The sequence below is a fragment of the Lonchura striata genome, chromosome 1 (assembly GCF_050655825.1).
Source record: "Lonchura striata isolate lonStrDom1 chromosome 1, ASM5065582v1, whole genome shotgun sequence".
Lineage (NCBI taxonomy): Eukaryota > Metazoa > Chordata > Aves > Passeriformes > Estrildidae > Lonchura > Lonchura striata.
In genome coordinates, this window is record NC_140703.1 from 32,842,813 (window position 1) to 32,859,647 (window position 16,835).

General features: G+C 45.8%; 2 protein-coding genes across 3 annotated transcripts; one reads left to right on the top strand and one right to left on the bottom strand.

The window, feature by feature from the left end:
- Positions 1-742: 742 nt before the first annotated feature.
- Positions 743-7,462, bottom strand: NECAP1 (NECAP endocytosis associated 1). The gene is made up of 8 exons (XM_021533894.4): positions 7,272-7,462; positions 5,866-5,966; positions 5,625-5,729; positions 5,151-5,232; positions 4,646-4,754; positions 4,364-4,550; positions 3,122-3,215; positions 743-3,004 (listed from the first exon to the last, which is right to left on the bottom strand). The coding sequence occupies exons 1-8, from the start codon at positions 7,367-7,369 to the stop codon at positions 2,956-2,958; spliced, it is 825 nt and encodes a 274-aa protein (XP_021389569.1). The 5' UTR covers positions 7,370-7,462; the 3' UTR covers positions 743-2,955.
- Positions 7,463-7,567: 105 nt separating this feature from the next.
- Positions 7,568-16,779, top strand: C3AR1 (complement C3a receptor 1). 2 transcript variants are annotated; one of them, XM_085573669.1, is made up of 2 exons: positions 7,568-14,340; positions 14,610-16,779. In XM_085573669.1, exon 2 carries the CDS (start codon positions 14,617-14,619, stop codon positions 15,721-15,723), a length of 1,107 nt encoding a protein of 368 aa, XP_085429795.1. In that variant the 5' UTR covers positions 7,568-14,340; positions 14,610-14,616; the 3' UTR covers positions 15,724-16,779. The 2 variants fall into 2 exon arrangements, with proteins under 2 accessions (XP_085429795.1, XP_021389573.1); XM_021533898.4 differs by having other exon boundaries at positions 7,568-10,159.
- Positions 16,780-16,835: the final 56 nt, after the last annotated feature.

Here is a 16,835-nt window from a genome sequence, read left to right on the forward strand (position 1 = left end):
AATAGAGGTGTTTGGCTTTGAGAAACCTCAGCAACATTGGCCTTATCATAGTTAAGTGTCACCCTTGGACCCTGCCTGAGCTAGCACAGCCATGTCCTTGTCTGGCCATGTACTCTGCTATCCAATCCTCATCCTGACCTGTTCTTTGTGCTTAGGTACTTCAGGACTGCTCCTCTGCTGGTGAGGCCACTGCTCCTGCCTGCCCTGCTGGGACTCATCTTCCTGCTTCCTCTTTTCCCAGGCAGTCTATCCTTGCTTGCCCCTAACAAAGGGCCCACTTGGCTCACCTTGACCATCTCTTTAGCAGGCAGAAACTGTTTCCCATCTACCAGCATGGAAAGAAAAATTTTTGAAAATATCTGAAGGCTGTAGAAGCCTTTAATGTCTGAAATGCTAAATATCAGGGCAATTAAGTCTTCTCACCTACTTGTTTTATCCACACTTACCAAGTCCCACAGGAACCTACACTCAGGCCTGTTTCCATGTTGTTGATTTGTGCTTGGTACTGTGCAAGTTTTTTTGCCGTATGTGGAACAGCCATGTGATTTTTGTGTCCTTTTTCCACACTCCTACCTCTTTGCCAAGACAGACCCTGAACCCATCACTCCTGGAGTTGGTCTTGTTCAGTCTGCAGGCCACAACAGATATGCAGAAGGATAAGCAGGCTGTGAGGATCTTGCTGGAGACATGCAGACCTTCAAACTAGACGCTTCCAAAGCAAAAACATTTTGACAACTTAAAATACTCATCATATTTTTTCCCCAGTATTACTTGTTTAATTACCATTTGCACCGGTACATCTTATGCTTTATATACATATATCTTTAATTTTTGCTTCTTCAGCTTTTCAAATACATAATATATTATCTCCAGAATACTATGACAATACAGAAGAGGCTCCTAGTTAGTTGTTAATTGGTGCCATCAACTTCCTTGGTTGGGGAATTGATACATAGTTGAAATGACAGGACCTCACAAGGACGCGGGCAAACAAAAAGACAAAGAAAACAAAATGCCAACCCAGGAGTCTCTGATGTTGCTTGCAGACTATAGCCATCCACAAGTTCAGGAGGCAAGAAGTTAAAGTACAGTGAGACTGCAGGAGTGACTATAAAGGCAGGGGAGGGCTGGCAGGGGGAAACACCAAGAGAGCCAGGGAATCAGGGTTAAATGACTACTTAAAATACATCCAAGAGCAGTCTGGTCCCCACTTCCACAAGTGGAACTGCAGCAGCTTTAGAGCTATTTCAAGAATGTTCCTCCCCAGAGGGATGGTCTAAGCGAAACTGTCTCCAAAATGCCCTCACTGTAGCCAGACAAAAATGACAAAAGACCTTTGCCAATACAAGGTGCATACATCTAACTACTCTTTTAAAAGCCTCACCAGAAAATTTTTGCCCAAAGGGAAACATTTCCTGGCGTAGGTGTGCTAGAGACACAAAAGTGTTGATGTGTTGAGTGTTCAAAACAGGAAGAAGCTTTCCAGCAAAGCACCAATGCCCTAGCGTTCCAGCAACTGGGTACAGCCAAGAGTTACTGAGACCAACTTCCCAGCTAGTGTTTGGGGCTTCTGTGCTAGCATGAAGTGTAGCAATTCAGCAGCGTGAGGTTTCCAGCCTGCCCTGTGAGTTCACCAACAGTAACCAACAGACCCCAGATCACATCCACAGCTACTGAAGATTAAATAGTGTCCACGCTGCCTCATGAAACTCTCCCAAAGAAAAAGTAGGAAGTCATGGCTTTTTACCTCTTTCTAACTCCCTTAACCACACAGGAAATAGAGGGGGCTTGGACACATTAAAAATAAAAATATAAGTTCAATAACCAGCTCACATCCCTAAAAGTCAGATTCAGAAAAAAAGTCAAAATAAGGAACAGAGGTGTGAGAATTTTGCTCCCACAGATCTGAGGACTGAGCCTACTATACATTTCTTTCTCAAATGAGTGAGTTAAAAAGGGGAAGGAGACTGTCCATCACAGAATAATCTATTGTCCCACCATAATTCTTACTGTAGATATGCAATACTTGTAACACAGTGCCAAGTCATAACACAAGGCCAGGGCTCAGGATAGTGATGCAGGAACATGAAATGCTGAGTGGTGGGAATCACCTGCTTGTCATATAGTGCAAGTAACTACCAAATTGTAAAAACAGGCATTTTTTCCCCTTAAAGCTATTTCCAGTTAAAACAGCTCAGTGACAGTGAGGCCTTTGCCTGAGGAGAAAGGAGTTAAAATGAGAGAAGTTCCTCCAGTGAACCTGCAATCCAAATCAGGAGCTTGAGATAGCGTGCCCACCTGGACCTACAGCGCAACAGCAGCAGGCCTACTCAAGGACTTGCATGACTCCTCCCACAGGAGCACAAGGACATGCAGCACTACCAAGAATTGCACCAAAGACGGAAGAGTAGTGTGTGCATGAGGAGAGTCACTCCTCACTACAGATGTCATTAATCCAAGAGGGTTTCGTGTTGAGAAAAGACCTATCTCTTTAGAGGTCCCATTTAGCGTGTGTAGCCAAATGCAGCTGTCCTCAGCACTGCAGGGGCTGCAGTCACTACTGAAAGCAGCCACAAAAAGCAACAGCCTAGCCAGACAAAATTTGAAGGACAAGGAACCCAGAGGCACCTACCCAGCCTCCTCCTGTACACACTTTCTTCAAGATTCTTGCTTTCTCTGTATGGGAAGACAGGGAAAATGAGCTAGGATGTACCATGTAATGGCCAAGTGGATGGAGGCGATAAGGCTACCTCTTTTCTCCTTGCCCATCTTGGGAGGAGTCAGTATGTTCTCTTTAGGTTCAGTGGGATCAAAAATAGGAAGTTTAAGTGAAGGTCTGATCTAAAAATGAAGGATTGTCCCAATGTGATTGAAGACTAGAGAGGTTTGTACCCCCTCTGATCCCATTTGGTGCTTCTAGGTCATCAATTTGTCCCATTCCACTGCTTTGATCATTCAGAACTGGACCCAGTTGGATTGCTGAGGAGCCTGATTGGGAACAGCACTGAAACAAAAAAAAAGGAAAATCAAATGAGCAGATGCAGTAAGACTTCTTAACTTCTGGTTCTTCCCACACCCATCAGGACACTACCCTTCTTATGTTCCATTCATTACAGTTTACCTGGATGCAGTGCTGAAGTCTCCCCAGAGATCTGTGGTAGCTGATACTGGTGCCTTGGATGCAGCTGCAGGAGCATCTAAATCTAAAAGAATATCTAAAGCAGAAGAGAGAGATAAAAAAAAATACATCAGCTTATCCAGAAAACCCTATAGGTATTTTAACTGTCAAAATCCTGGATTCAGGGCAGAAAATCTTTGAAGGGACTCCAGCTTTCCCTACAGAATTTAGACTTTTTGAGGGCCTTGTTTTAACAGCATCTCCTTTTGCTGAATGTGCACACCTCCACCTGACACTGCAAGGGTACACTGTCTTCAGGAACTATTCAGTCTCCACTCAGCACATCACCTGACACATTTGTCACTTTTTACCTCTCCCAGCAGATATAAGGATCAGACTCAACCCAAGCTCAGCAATCATAACAGCTGCCAAACAGCCACCACCTCAACAGTATAAACTTGGGACCACATGAGCCCTGCTCAGAAGCTCGTGTTTTCTTCTCACTCAAACCTGTGGACAGCATTGCTGAAGTCAGCTTTCACAAAGGGATCATCAGCTCTCCAGACACCTCTGCATGGTCACACTTTTAACACAGCATCCACAAGACTTCAGCAACCTCTTTGTTACAGCATCACAGGATGATTTATGTTGGAAGGGACCTCCAATGACCATCTCATCTAGTCCCACTGCCATGCCATGAGCAGGGACATCTTGCACTAAATCAGGTTACTCAAAGTCCTGTCCAATCTGGTCTGGAACATTTCAAATGAAGGAGTATCCACTTCTTCTCTGGGCAACCTGTTCCAGGGCTTCACCACCCTCATGGTAAAAATTTCTTCTTTATATCCAGTGTAATCTACCCTCTTTCAGTTTGAGCCTCTACCCTTTGCCCTGTCACTACAAGCCTGGTAAGAAGTATTTCTCCATCTTTCTTACAAGCTCTCTTTACATAGTGAGATGTCACCCCAGAGCCTTGTCCTCTCCAGGCTAAACAACCCCAATCCTCTCAGTCTTTCTTCACAGGAGAGTCGTTCCAGCCTTCTGACCATTCCCATGGCCTTCCTCTGGACCCAGTATAACAGATCCACATCTTTCTTGCACTGGGGACACTGGAGCTGCCAAAGAGACCAAAATCCTTGGGACAGACCATGTCTCAGAGGGCACTGCTGGCACTAGATTGAACACAGTTTGCTGAAGCAGCACAGCCAATGTCTGACAAACTGATGGCTCAGTGCTAAGGTTTACCTGCACTGCTTGCATTACAGGATTTCTGCACAGGTGGTGGTGTGACATGGTTGGCAATGGCTGTGGAAGAAGGGGGAGGTATAGGAGGGACTGCAGTTTTGCCTCCTGGTGGGGGTGGCAGCAGGCTTAGGCCCCCTGATCCAGACACACGGGGTTTGGCTGCTCCTGCTTTCTTTGATGTCATGTTCTGAGTTTAAAAAAAAAAAAAAAAAAAAAGAAGTGTAAATAAGAGTCTTCATTGGCACATCCAGAGAAAGAAGCAGGGTAAACTGGTCTGCTTACCCCAATGTTTAGTTTGATGGTCTGCCCTTCCTTAAACCCTAAGTCTAATTTGGGACGTGTGTCAGCTTCCTGGGACTCCTTGGAGATTTCAGTCTCCTGCTTCACCCACCTTAAAAGAAGAGAGAAAAGCATGAGACCCTGTGTCAAAAAGGAACAGTGTTTTAGAAAAACATGTGGTTTCTCCATCCATCCCACCAAACTACTTTGCCTTGTCAAACCAGGTACCTCCCTACTCCTGGTGTCACACAGCACAAAGTTAGGACACAACAAACACATGGAGCTGTTTAACACTGCACTTGGAGCATCACAGGACCTACGCTTAAGACATACAGATCTGACCCTGCAGGGGCTCTCAGCTTGCACACTGGCAGCACACACAAGTGTCCCTTGCCAGAGCAAGGCTTCAGGGCCACCCCAAGGAAACCTGTGCTAAATGAACATGCACCACCACCCACCATGTTCTACAGGCAAGAGGAAAAAGAGCATCCCAAAAAGCAAAACTCACTTGAAGTGATCCTGCAAAGAGACGTTGAAGTCAAAGGCATCACCCCGATCTGTGAAGCCAATGCCTATAAAAGCACTTCGTCCTGGCAAGGAGACAGGAGGAGTCACTGGAAGTGCCCTGCAACTGGGCCATAAATCCCTCTGCTTGTCCTAAACCACTCTGTGCTACCTCTCTTTGACACACCTGCAGCTGGATGCCAGCAGGTCACAGCATTTCATTGTCCCCAGCCTTCAGGATGCACCCTTCTTCCCACTGAGCGTACTTGGAAACTAAATGTTCCTTCCCAGCCCAGCCCCTGGACTTTGTGCAATTTAGAGAACCTCTTCTGTTTACCTTGTCCTCAGATCCCTTCAGGCACACCACCTGGCCTTTTCAGCATTCCCAAAATCATTTTCATCCTCCTGGCACACTCCCAGCTCCACCTGGGTCTCCTCCACCCCTAGCACTTGGCACCTACGCTGGCCCCCAACTCACCAGTGCCATCCTGAATTCGAATGACAAAGTAGCGGCTGGAATCTGCCACAGTCTCCACTGCAATGCCAGGGTATTGATCTATAGGAGCCTGGGCAAAAAGTTCTCCTGCCAACAGAGAATCAGGTGTTCAGAACACTTCCTAAAGCATGGCCAGGGCTGCCATGCACAGCTCTGGGCAGGCTTAGAAACACAGGCTCAGGGGCAGAATCCCAGCCTTGGCAAGGCACAGCCATTCCCTTACCTGAAACCTTATCCTCCAGTTTTATGTAAGCAGTTTTGCCTTTGGAGGTGACACGAAGCCGCCCTGTCCAGTCTGGATGGTCCAGTTTCCAGTCAGATGCCCTGAAAGGAAGAGCAGCTGAATACTGACCAGAGTTAACCTCTCCAATTCTGCCCAGCCACCTCAGTAGAAATCTCTCCCCCCAAACCCTCAGCCCCTGCAGCTGCCTCATTCCACTTCCCTCCCCAAATAAGACACGGGGTCTCAGCTCCTCTCTTGCTGCTGCCAACTGAGACACAACTCTGACTGGCACCTCTGGGCAAAGGGAAAGAGACACAGACCAGAGAACATCAACTCCTCATCTGTGTACATTTACCAAAGAGGGGAGACAGAAGCACAGAAACTCACTTCAACAGGAAATCCACAAAAGTGACTTGTGAGCATTGAGAAGACCCCAAAAATTAATTAGTAACATGCTGAAAAGACACTCCATTATTCCACCCTATGGCTGTAAAATAACACAGCTGAGTACTTCATAGCCTAGAGGCAGCTGACTTACACCAGTCAAAACACACATACAGATATTTTGACTGACCCGTCACACTCTTTGCCACAGGCTCTTGTGAAGGAAAAAAAAAATGAGAGAGAGAAAAAACCCAACCTACAGCATCACAGAATATTCTGAGTTGGAAGGATCACTGAATCCAGCTTCCGGCCCTGCACAGGACACCCAAAATGACACCATGTGCCTGAGAGCATTGTCCAAACACTTCCTGAACTCTGGCAGGCTTAGTGCTGTAAAATCTACGGGATTTTATAACTGGAAACAAACATCCTTGGCCAGGCACAATATCCGCCTACAGTCTGTCAGGTTCAGGGAGTTCACAAACCCACTCCTCCAGCAGGCCTGTGGGCACATCTTACAAAGTCACACTCCGCTGCTTTTGGCTGACCAGAGGTCTTTCTAACTGCTGGTTCTGCAGCCTCTTCTTAAAACTCACTCCGAATTCCCCCCGCTTCCCTCTCCACCACTGCGAGAGCCCCCAGGCCAAATCCAAGGCGCACATCAGTGTCACATGGCAGAGAACCCAGAAAGCGGGAGCAGGCGTCAGCCCTGCCCGGAGCAGCACGCTGCCCTCGCCTCCTGCCCCCGGTAACAGAGCAGCCGCTGCTGCCACAGCACGGCGCGGAGGCTCCCCCGCCTCCAGGCGCTCACCACCTGCCGCCACAGGCACTTCCAGCGGCGGCTCCTCCCGAGCTCGGCTGGAGAGGGCTCGGGGGATGGCCAGACCTGCTCGCGGCCACAGGACACGGCGTTCCCAAGGGACGAGGCCGGGCCGCGGCATGGCACTGCCCGGCCCCCGGCTGCCCTGCGGGCAGGGGCTGAGGCAAGCCGGGCCGATCGCGGGCGCCGGACGCTCCCTCACCTGTACCCGCGGTTGGAGGTGCGCGGCGGGATGCGGTAGACGTTGACATCGGGCTTCACGCAGAGAACGGACTCGTACTCCAGCTCGGCCGCCGCCATGTCGGCCGCGAAGCCCGGCGAGGAGCGAGCGGCGGGAGCCTAGTGACCAGCGGCGCTGCCCACCGCCATCTTTGGTGAGGGCAGACACCGCCTGGGGGCGCCAGCGCGGTCGCGCCAGACGCGGGCCACGTCGGTGAAGCGGAGGAAGCCATCTTGGGTGTTGGCAGCGGGGAGCGGGGGCGGGAGGGCACCATCTTGGAGCCGGCCCTGACACAGCAGTGGCGGCCGGCGCCATCTTGGGGCCTGGCAGGTGTCGCGGCGGGGCTGGCGCGGCCATGTTTGTTAGGGGCAGCCCTCACGGCACCGAGCTGCCCGTCCGGCCGCCCTCCCCTGTGCTGCGGCGATTAGGTGGCTTTGTGGTAAAAGAGCCAAAGAGGAAATGCGGTGCACAGCACGGAAATTTGCTGCTGGAAGTGATGGAAACGGCACCTGTGCAAAGCTTAGTTTCAGGAGTGGGTCTTCCCCCGAAAAGGGTGCAGATACCGGTTTTATTTGTCAGTAATGATAAGGCTGGCAGCGTTTAAACCACTCTTGTAATGGTGGCTTCTCAGAGGAGACTGGTGTTGAAGTTCAGTGCTGTGCAGCGTCTTGTGACTGAGTGTCAAAAAGTACCAGCGTTTACTCTGAAAAGTGTGAGAAAAGGCATAAGAGAAATTTTAAAATTACATAGAGCCGTGTCTGAGCATTCCATGTCAAGCATTGGAACGGGCTGCCTAGGGGGGTGGTGGAGTCATCATCCCTGGAGGTGTTGAGGCAAAAATAATCACAGAAACATCACTAAGTTTGAGGTTTTGATTTGGTTTTTTGTTTTGTTTGGTTTTTGGTTGGGTTTTTTTGTGGGTTTTTTTGTTGGTTTTGTTGATTTTTGTTTTGGTTTTGGGGGGTTTTGGCTTGGTTTTGGGGTTGGTTGTTTTGGTTTTGGCTTTTTGGTTTTTGTTTTGTTTTTTTTTTTCCTTTTTTTGTTGTTGTTTTGTTTGTTTGCTTGTTTTCCCAGTAGGGAAATAGCATTAGTTAATGCAGGCAGAGTTAATTCCCAGCCATGGCTGTCTAGCCACCATTCTCTATGTTTTTTCTTGTTCTATAACTTCTTAAGATTAAGGACCAGTACAGCATTCACAATTCAAGAAGAAACTTAAATTTACCTTTTGGATAGAGTTGCTTATTGACCTAATTTTTCATTAGAACCTCCTGCAGTGACTGCTAAGTTTTTTCATTGAGCACTAATGTCTCACTGGGAGTACATCCTCCATGTGCAGCTGCTTTTCCAAGTTCAGTGATTCACAATTAGCAGTATTAAATTTCACCTCCCTCTTCACAGTGCTGTCATTCAGCGTGTCACAGTCCTCCTACGGTCCCCCTAGAAGGAGAGCATCTCGGATGAGGGAGTGGCAAAGGGCCAACTATTATAAGGCATGTGAGCAAAGACTCACAAGCACCACCAGAACACCAGGAATGTATCTCCCATTCAATTCCATTGAGACTTAAGCAGTAGAGAACATAACATTCTTCATCTTGGTTCAAACAAGCATCTCTGGATCAAAAATATACAAAGCACTGCCAATAACCAATGAAGTTTAAATTTTTATTTATATTATTTACCTTTTTGTTTGTTTGTTTGTTTGTTTTTAAGGATTCAGCAGAGAGGTTGAAATCTTGAAATAGAACATTTAACTTGGATGATAGAACTGGTTAAGGACCCTCCTGCAAAGCAGGGCTTGACTAGCAGGTCCCATGGTGATGACCAGGCTATGCTTCTATCAGCACTGCCTGCCTGGGCTCGAGGAGTCCCCCTAGCAGGATAGCAGCTGTGAAGAAGATGAAGCTACAGGAATTTTCCTGGCAGGCTGCTGACAGCCTGTCTATCTTTGTGGGTACAGCTCAGCCCTGGTCTGTCTTCCTTTTTCTGGTTTTGTGTTGGAGGCAGCATCTGTGTCTTTAACAGACACGCTCAAGAGAAGAAGTCTGCTCTGTCACAGTTCATTTTCCAGACCAAAACAAAAATACTGAGGCTGATTCTTGTATGTCTGGGCTCTGTCATTTCTGCTAGCAGTCTTGATTTCCCAAATTGTGAAGGGCAAGAGGGAACCCCCTTGTTAAACATTAGAAATGCCTTGCCCTGGAAATCTTCCATTTTTATTGTCTTGCCACATTTTGTGCAAATCGCCCATTTCAGTTAACCACTTCTAACTTTTTGTCAGTCAATTTCTTTTTTAAAAGCAAGAATTTTAATACCCTGAAAAGTAAAAAGCAGAACGGTTTGGTGAGTACAGTGTTCTGTATTTGATGAAGCAAACTGTCTCAAGCTGGGACAGAAGCTGATCTGGATTGGTAAGAACCCTAGAAATTAGATTAGCTAGGTGAATGTGCTCACCTGGTAAGACATAGAAGTGGCTATGACATGACAGGGTTTGGACTTAGGAATTACTTCCAGCAAAGGTCACACTGTGTCAACAGGCAAGATGGCATTCAGTTGTCTTATAGAATATAGTAAAGTATATGTCTGTGATTATAACTCTATTAATATTTTATTTCAAGAACTATTTTATTTTGAGTTTTGAGAAAATTCCTGTGATTTGACTTTTTATTTTATGAGCTGATCATATCTAAATCTTGAAATTACATTGAAATGAGTAATTTTATTAGGGTGAAAGAACACACTTGGCAAACACAGGATGCATACAGGAAAAAAAAATGCAGTTCCTAAAATGTCATGTGAGGGTTTTCGCAGTCACTCCAGAGGCAGAATTGATGGTAGTTGCTCCAACACACTGAAATCACTGCTTCGCTCAGGTAGGTATCATAAACTGGAGAATTTTGCTTTCCTCATCTACTTGCCATTTATTATTCTTTACTCCTGAAAACCCCTCTCCTTCCTCCAGTTGTCCCTTTCATTTTCAAACCATATTGCAGCCCTTTTAGCACTCTGGAAAATATAGTGTGGGCAGTTTACTTTGGAGTAGGACTTGCATTACTATTTTACAGCATTTCTTGTTTCCCTGTCCTCTTCATACCATTTTTTGTAGTTATATGGGGAGGCAGCAGGGTTCAACTCTTGCAGCACTGTTCGCCAGTTGTTCTTCTGAAAATTGCTTCTACATAGATCAGCAAGACCACAGGAAATGGAACAAACTTGGGAGAATTTTAAATTAAGCCTCCAGCTTTCAATTAAGCTTTCCAGTAACGTCTGTCATAGCTTTCCTTGCAGGTCACCCTCACTCACAAGTCTCTTGGCAGATATTACCAAAACCTGATAAATTATGATGTTTGTTACATTTGTTTATCTCATTTTATTCTTAGTGAAGCAGTGATGCACACTTATGCATCACTCCACTTTCGGACTGCATGTTATTGAAGAGTGAGATTGATTATTTGAATTTTTTAAAATAATATTTATATTTAGTCCTGCATACAACAATCTCTGACTGGTATTTAAGTATGGGCATAACAGAGCTTAAAAATGGGTCAGTTGTCTTATTTATGTCTTCTCAGTTGCTTCTGCAGGCTGTATTCACCTCTTCCCTATTCAGTTTCCTTGCATTTTGGTAACATTTTTTGGGACCTTTCAGTAATACAACTGCCGTCATCAATTCAGCAAGGGTTTAGTTAAAAAGAATTTTTAAGACAATTCTATTAATGCCTAAAGAATAAAAATCAGGGTTTTTTTTTCTCAATTCTATCTTAGCTTTGCTGGTTTTCTTTTCCTTTCTAAATTTACTAAGTCCAAGAATAACTGAGCAATTAACATTCTTCCTCTGTGTGGTCATAGTTTTAAAATATCACTTAAGTATGCTGTAGGTCAGCTTCATTGTCTTGCAGTAAGACACCTCATATCTAACATTACTCTGTATTTTCATGTTTATTTCTACAAGTAAATATCTGTCTGTTCTTCTTAAACATTAATTTCTTATCTTTCATAGAATCTTAAACCGTTAAGATTGTCTTTTTCCTGGTCAAGATAAGCTTTCCAAGGAACTACCAGAGAGCTCAGAACACATGTATAAGAAAAGGAAGTGGTCACTGGCACTTCCCTAAAATATCACTTAGCCAACAGAAGTTATGTCCTCTCTGTTCTATTTGTAATGTTCAGAAAGTGAAGCAGGGTGATTTCAGAAAGACAGGCATTGCTTTCTTAACTTAAATGTTATGCCAGAAGAAATTGCTAATTTTAAAGGAAAGAGGAACTAAAAATGCTGGTTTGCCTTTCTGAAGCAGGAAGTCAACCAGGAAACACACCTGGGCACATCATGGCCATGTGAATAGAGACCTTCACTTTAGAGACTAAGAAGAACCAGATGGAAATCAAAGGGATGACACAGATAGGAGAACATAACTGCATAGAGCCCACTGTTTGAACAGCAAGCTTACATACAGGTTTAGCCACTATGAAAATGATTAAGATGTACAACAGGTACACTAGTAACAATTTTGTGTAGGCCAATGCCTTTGTATCCTGACAGCTCTGTACTGTCACCTGACTCAGAGATGCTTCAGCAAAGGTTAAGAGAAGAATTTGGGGAAGAGGATCACAGAATTACTAGGTTGGAAGAGACCTTCAAGACTGAGTCCAACCCATGCCCTAACACCTCAACTAAACCATGGCACCGAGTGCTAAATCCAGTCTTTTTTTGAACACATCCATGGGTGGTGACTTCACCACCTCCCTGGGTAGACCATTCTAGTACTTTTTCACTCTTTCTTTAAAAAAACTATTCCTAATATCCAGCCTATGTTTCCCTTGGTGCAGCTTAAGCCTGTGTCCTCTTGTTCTGTCAGTTGCTGCCTGGAGAAAGAGAGCGACCTCCACCTGAATACAACCACCTTTCAGGCAGTTGTAGAGAGTGATAAGGTCACCCCTGAGTCTCCTTTTCTCCAGGCTAAACAGCCCCAGCTCCCCCAGTTGTTCCTTGTAGGACTTGTGTTCCAGGCCCCTCACCAGACCCATTGCTTTCCTCTGGACACGCTCAAGAGTCTCAACATCCTTCCCAAACTGAGGGGCCAGAACTGGACACAGCACTTAAGGTGTAGCCTCACTAGTGCTAAGTACAGGGGAAGAATGACCTTCCTTTTTATTCCTAAGTTCCTTTAAAACCTCGTTGCCCATCCGGGCTGTACATTTGCCTAATTGACTCATCTTTCGCCACACAGGGACAAAAAGATGTCTGTTCTTGTGCCCTCAAGATCTCTGTTTTGCAGTACTTTGCTGGACTCCTTTGTTTTTAAGGGCTGCTTCTCAAGGAACTCTCTTAATAAGTCTCCTAAATAGACCAAAGTCTGCCCTCCAGAAGTCCAGTGTAAGAGTCTTATTGATGTTCCTCCTCATTTCGCCAAATATTGAGAACTCTCTAATTTCATGATCACTCTGCCCCAGGCGGCCTCCAACCACCACATCTCCCACCAGCCCATCTCTATTTGCAAACAGCAGGTCTAACATAGTCCCTCCCCTGGTGGGCTCACTCATCAGCTGTGACAAAAAGTTGTCCTCCACACACTCTAAGAACTTCCTAGACTGCCTCTTTTTTGCTGTATTAAGCTTCCAGCAGATGTCTGGTAGGTTGAAGTCACTTACAAGAACAAGGGCTGGTGATCCTGAAACATTCTCCAGCCACTTATAGAATAAGCTGTCAACTTCTTCTTCCTGACTGGGAGGATGATAACAGACCCCCAGCACAATTGTTGGCCTTCCCCCTAATTCTTACCCGCAGGCATTCAACTTTGTGGTCATTAGTTTCAATACCCACAGCATCAAAATCCTCCCTAATATAAAGGGCCATCCCTCCACCTCTTTTCCTATCACTCTGAAGAGCTTGTAGCCATGCAGTGCAGTGCTCCAGCCATGTGAGTCATCCCACCATGTTTCTGTGATAGCAATTACATCATAACTTTGCTGTTGCACCATGGCCTCCAGCTCTTGTTTGTTACCCATGCTGTGTGCATTGGTATACATGCACCTCAGCTGGGCTACTGATTTCACCTCTATCTCAGGCTTACCACCCTTGGGCCTGCTTCCAGACAGCCCAGCTGTATCCCCTTCCCCCTTCAGACCTAGTATAAAGCCCTCTCAATGAGGTCTGCCAGTTGATGGGCTAAAATCCTTCTGCCTTATCAGAGCCCATCCCATTCCAGCAGGCCAGGTGCCAAAAAAGATGCCCTATGATCAAGGAACTCAAAAGTTCTGCTGATGGTACCAACCCTTAAACCACTTATTGATAATGTGGGCTCTCCTTTTCATAATTTTTCTCCGCCACCAAAGGGACCTGTTCTCCTGCCCTATGACCCACTTGACCCTGTACCCTGAAGCCCCTTTTAATTGTCCTAACACTCCTCTTTTTAATCTCACCACTGCCAGCTTGGAGTGTTATACCATTTCCAGCAGTGGGTAATAATGAGAGGGTCAAATCAGCTGGGAGTCTCACAGTGATATCCCATACCCAGGCCCCATGGAGGCAGCAGATCTCTTTGTGGGATGGGTCTGGTTGGCATATGGGGCTCTCTGTTCCCCTCAGAAGGGAGTCACCCACTACGACTACCTTTTTTTTCTTTTTAATGTTAGAGGTGGTGATCCCTCTGACAGATGAAGCATAATTAGGAGGCTCACTAGGCAGATAATTTTCTTTTATATCCTCTGGCTGACCCTCTAGAGCCAGGGCCTCACACCTATCCTGAAGTGGCACCTGGTTAGGGGATGGGAGTCAGGAGGAATCTTTATTATTATCTCTCTGAGTAGGGACCCATTTCCACTCCCCTTCATCCTCCTATTGTCTGACAGTGGGAGGCATAGGAGTCTTCTGGCTCCCGGTGGACCTTCGTCAAGGCTGGAAGGGCGGAACTCCACCAATCTATTTCACTTTCACTTTCCCTAATACTCCTTAGCCTTTCTACTTCCCCCCTAAGCTCGGCCACAAGTGAAAGGAGATTGTTTACCTGTTCACACCGCAGGCAGGCTTCTTCTGCAATGGCCCCTGCAGCCACTGGTAAGACTCAAACACTCCACAAAAACCAAACCAACCAACCAAAACAGAACAAACAACAAACGAAAAACCCTACTAGCAGGAGCAAACCTGCACCACTGCCTGCTTGCCCTGCCGTGTCACGTCCTCATTTCCCCGCTCCTGCTCGCCGCACTCTCTAGAGCCTTATTTTAATCACCCACTGCACGCCAGAGGAAAGCCCCACCCTGTGCTTGCGTGGCTAACGAGAACCAAGGATGTGAATTGCTACTAATTTGCTTTCTGTTTTACAGCTGCAGAATGGCTCAAGTTCTGGACAACAGCACTTCAGAAGAGCAGGCTGCTGTATATTATGCATCAGAATCAATTGTCTGCATTGCAATCTTCACCATAATTTTCATCATAGGTATCCCAGGCAATGGGTTGGTGATCTGGGTAGCTGGTGTGAAAATGAAAAGGTCTGTGAACACTGTCTGGTTCCTAAACCTTGCTGTGGCTGATGTCATGTGCTGCTTGTCCTTGCCATTTTTCATTGTTCACCTGGCCCTTCATGAACACTGGCCCTATGGCTGGTTCCTCTGCAAAGTCATTCCATCAGTCATAATCTTCACCATGTTTGCTAGTGTCTTCCTACTTGTGGCCATCAGCATTGATCGGTGCCTTCTGGTGATGAAACCTGTCTGGTGTCAGAACCACCGAACAGTGAAATTTATATCGCTAATATGCAGTGGCATTTGGATGCTGGCCTTCATTTTCTGCTGCCCTGTCTTCTACTACCGTGAGACAACCACTTATGAGGGCAAAACAGAGTGTGGGTACAATTCTGGAGTTGATGATTACATAGATGATCCTGTAAATGTATCTATAAATGAGTTATTGGAAGAATACTCAATCTACAATCATAGTGACTTGTGGGGAGATACCAATGAAGGTAATGATTCTGTACCCCTTGCCTCAGTGGTAATAAACATCACTAGGGCTGTCTTTGGCTTTGTGCTCCCCTTTGGCATAATGGCAGTTTGCTACGCCCTCATTGTTTTCAGAACACATGCAAATCAGTTTCACAACTCACATAACAGGATCCTGCGAACAACTGTGTTTGTGGTAGCTGCATTCTTCATCTGCTGGGCTCCGTACCATGTAGTTGGGATGCTCTCCCTTGTACCTAGTCTTCGAACAAGACTGATGGAGTCACTGATTCTGTGGGATCACCTCTCTACAGCACTTGCCTATGCCAACAGCTGCATCAACCCCTTGCTTTATGTTTTTGTGGGACGGGACTTCAGGGCAAAGGTACGGCAGTCATTGCAAAGAATCTTGGAAGGTGCCTTTAGTGAGGAACTCACATCTTTAGCCTTTCACAGAAGCCAGACTTCAGCAGACAAGAACCTGAGCAGCACCTTGTAATGCAGGACTATCATGACTGTAGAAAGAACAAGCTATAGCACTGCAAATCAATTATTCTCTGCTTTAGCAGGTGTTTTTAATCCAATATGTTTGATTAATCTGCTGCTCCAACCCAGGACACTGCAAGCATTCAGCTCATAACAGATAACCCTCTTTATATCCTACATTAGAGACATGGGAAGTTGGAAGCACAGAGCAATTGTTACAGAGTAATAATCTGAGGGATGACTAGTGAAGCAGAAGACACAGTATTTCAACCTACACAGACTATTTTAAGAAACTGGGGCTGGCTACAGACTTGTGGTGGGAATCATGAAGTTGAACCTCTCAACTGAGATATAAGAATGTTATTTTATTTGCATATGTCTGTGTTCTACATCTCCTGTCTCTGATAAAAGTGCAGTTTAAACTAACCTGGATATTGGTCCTCAGAAGGTCATCACAGTTTTCCTCTGACTCTACCAGGGCTCTGAGGTGTGTGTAGGAGTATCTGGAGATTCCCTAGAGGGTACTGCTATATTTCCTTACAGCCATGTACTAGAACAGCACTTGCCCCAGCCAGCTGCACTGAACTGATTTCTTTGCCCTGGTGGATGATCTATTTCTTTGTCCTACTGTATGGTAGTAACTGGTCAATGCAAATGCTGAACCTGTGTTCATTAGCATGTGCATACTCATTGTCTCCTGAACACTCCCTCCACAACCAGAGTCCCAAATCTTCCTTTTAGGAAGCATTTTGAGATTATCCAAATGTACCTACTGTATTTTGACATGGCAGAATTTCAGCATGCAGTCACTGATGACCCAGATTAGGTGACTGCTGGACTATCAGCCATTTGGCAAAACCCTGGAACTGAGAAGTGAAAACCTCCAATCTGACCCTAAAAAGGTAGGGAAAAACCATGTTGTGGCTCAGTCACGTCGAGCTCTCTTTACAAGAGATGTGCTTATGTCCTTCCAGTGGAGAAAAAGTTTACTGCAATCAGGCTATTTGGGGTGTTCCCAAGGTTGAATGTTCCCCACTCCTACGTAATTAAAGAAACATTTTAAAATCTGCTTTTAGTGCTCTTCCTTAAAAGAGAAAGGCCAGCAAATATTAAGACAAACAGACA

What these genes read in the sequence shown, in the direction of transcription:
- NECAP1 (XM_021533894.4), bottom strand. Translation starts at nt 7,369, where the DNA reads ATGGCGGCGGCCGAGCTGGAGTACGAGTCCGTTCTCTGCGTGAAGCCC. An exon ending in ACTGGAGGATAAGGTTTCAG is followed by an intron (nt 5,730 to 5,865) that starts GTAAGGGAATGG and finishes CTCTGTTGGCAG; the next exon opens with GAGAACTTTTTGCCCAGGCT. An exon ending in TCGAATTCAGGATGGCACTG is followed by an intron (nt 5,233 to 5,624) that starts GTGAGTTGGGGG and finishes TCTCCTTGCCAG; the next exon opens with GACGAAGTGCTTTTATAGGC.
- C3AR1 (XM_085573669.1), top strand. Translation starts at nt 14,617, where the DNA reads ATGGCTCAAGTTCTGGACAACAGCACTTCAGAAGAGCAGGCTGCTGTA.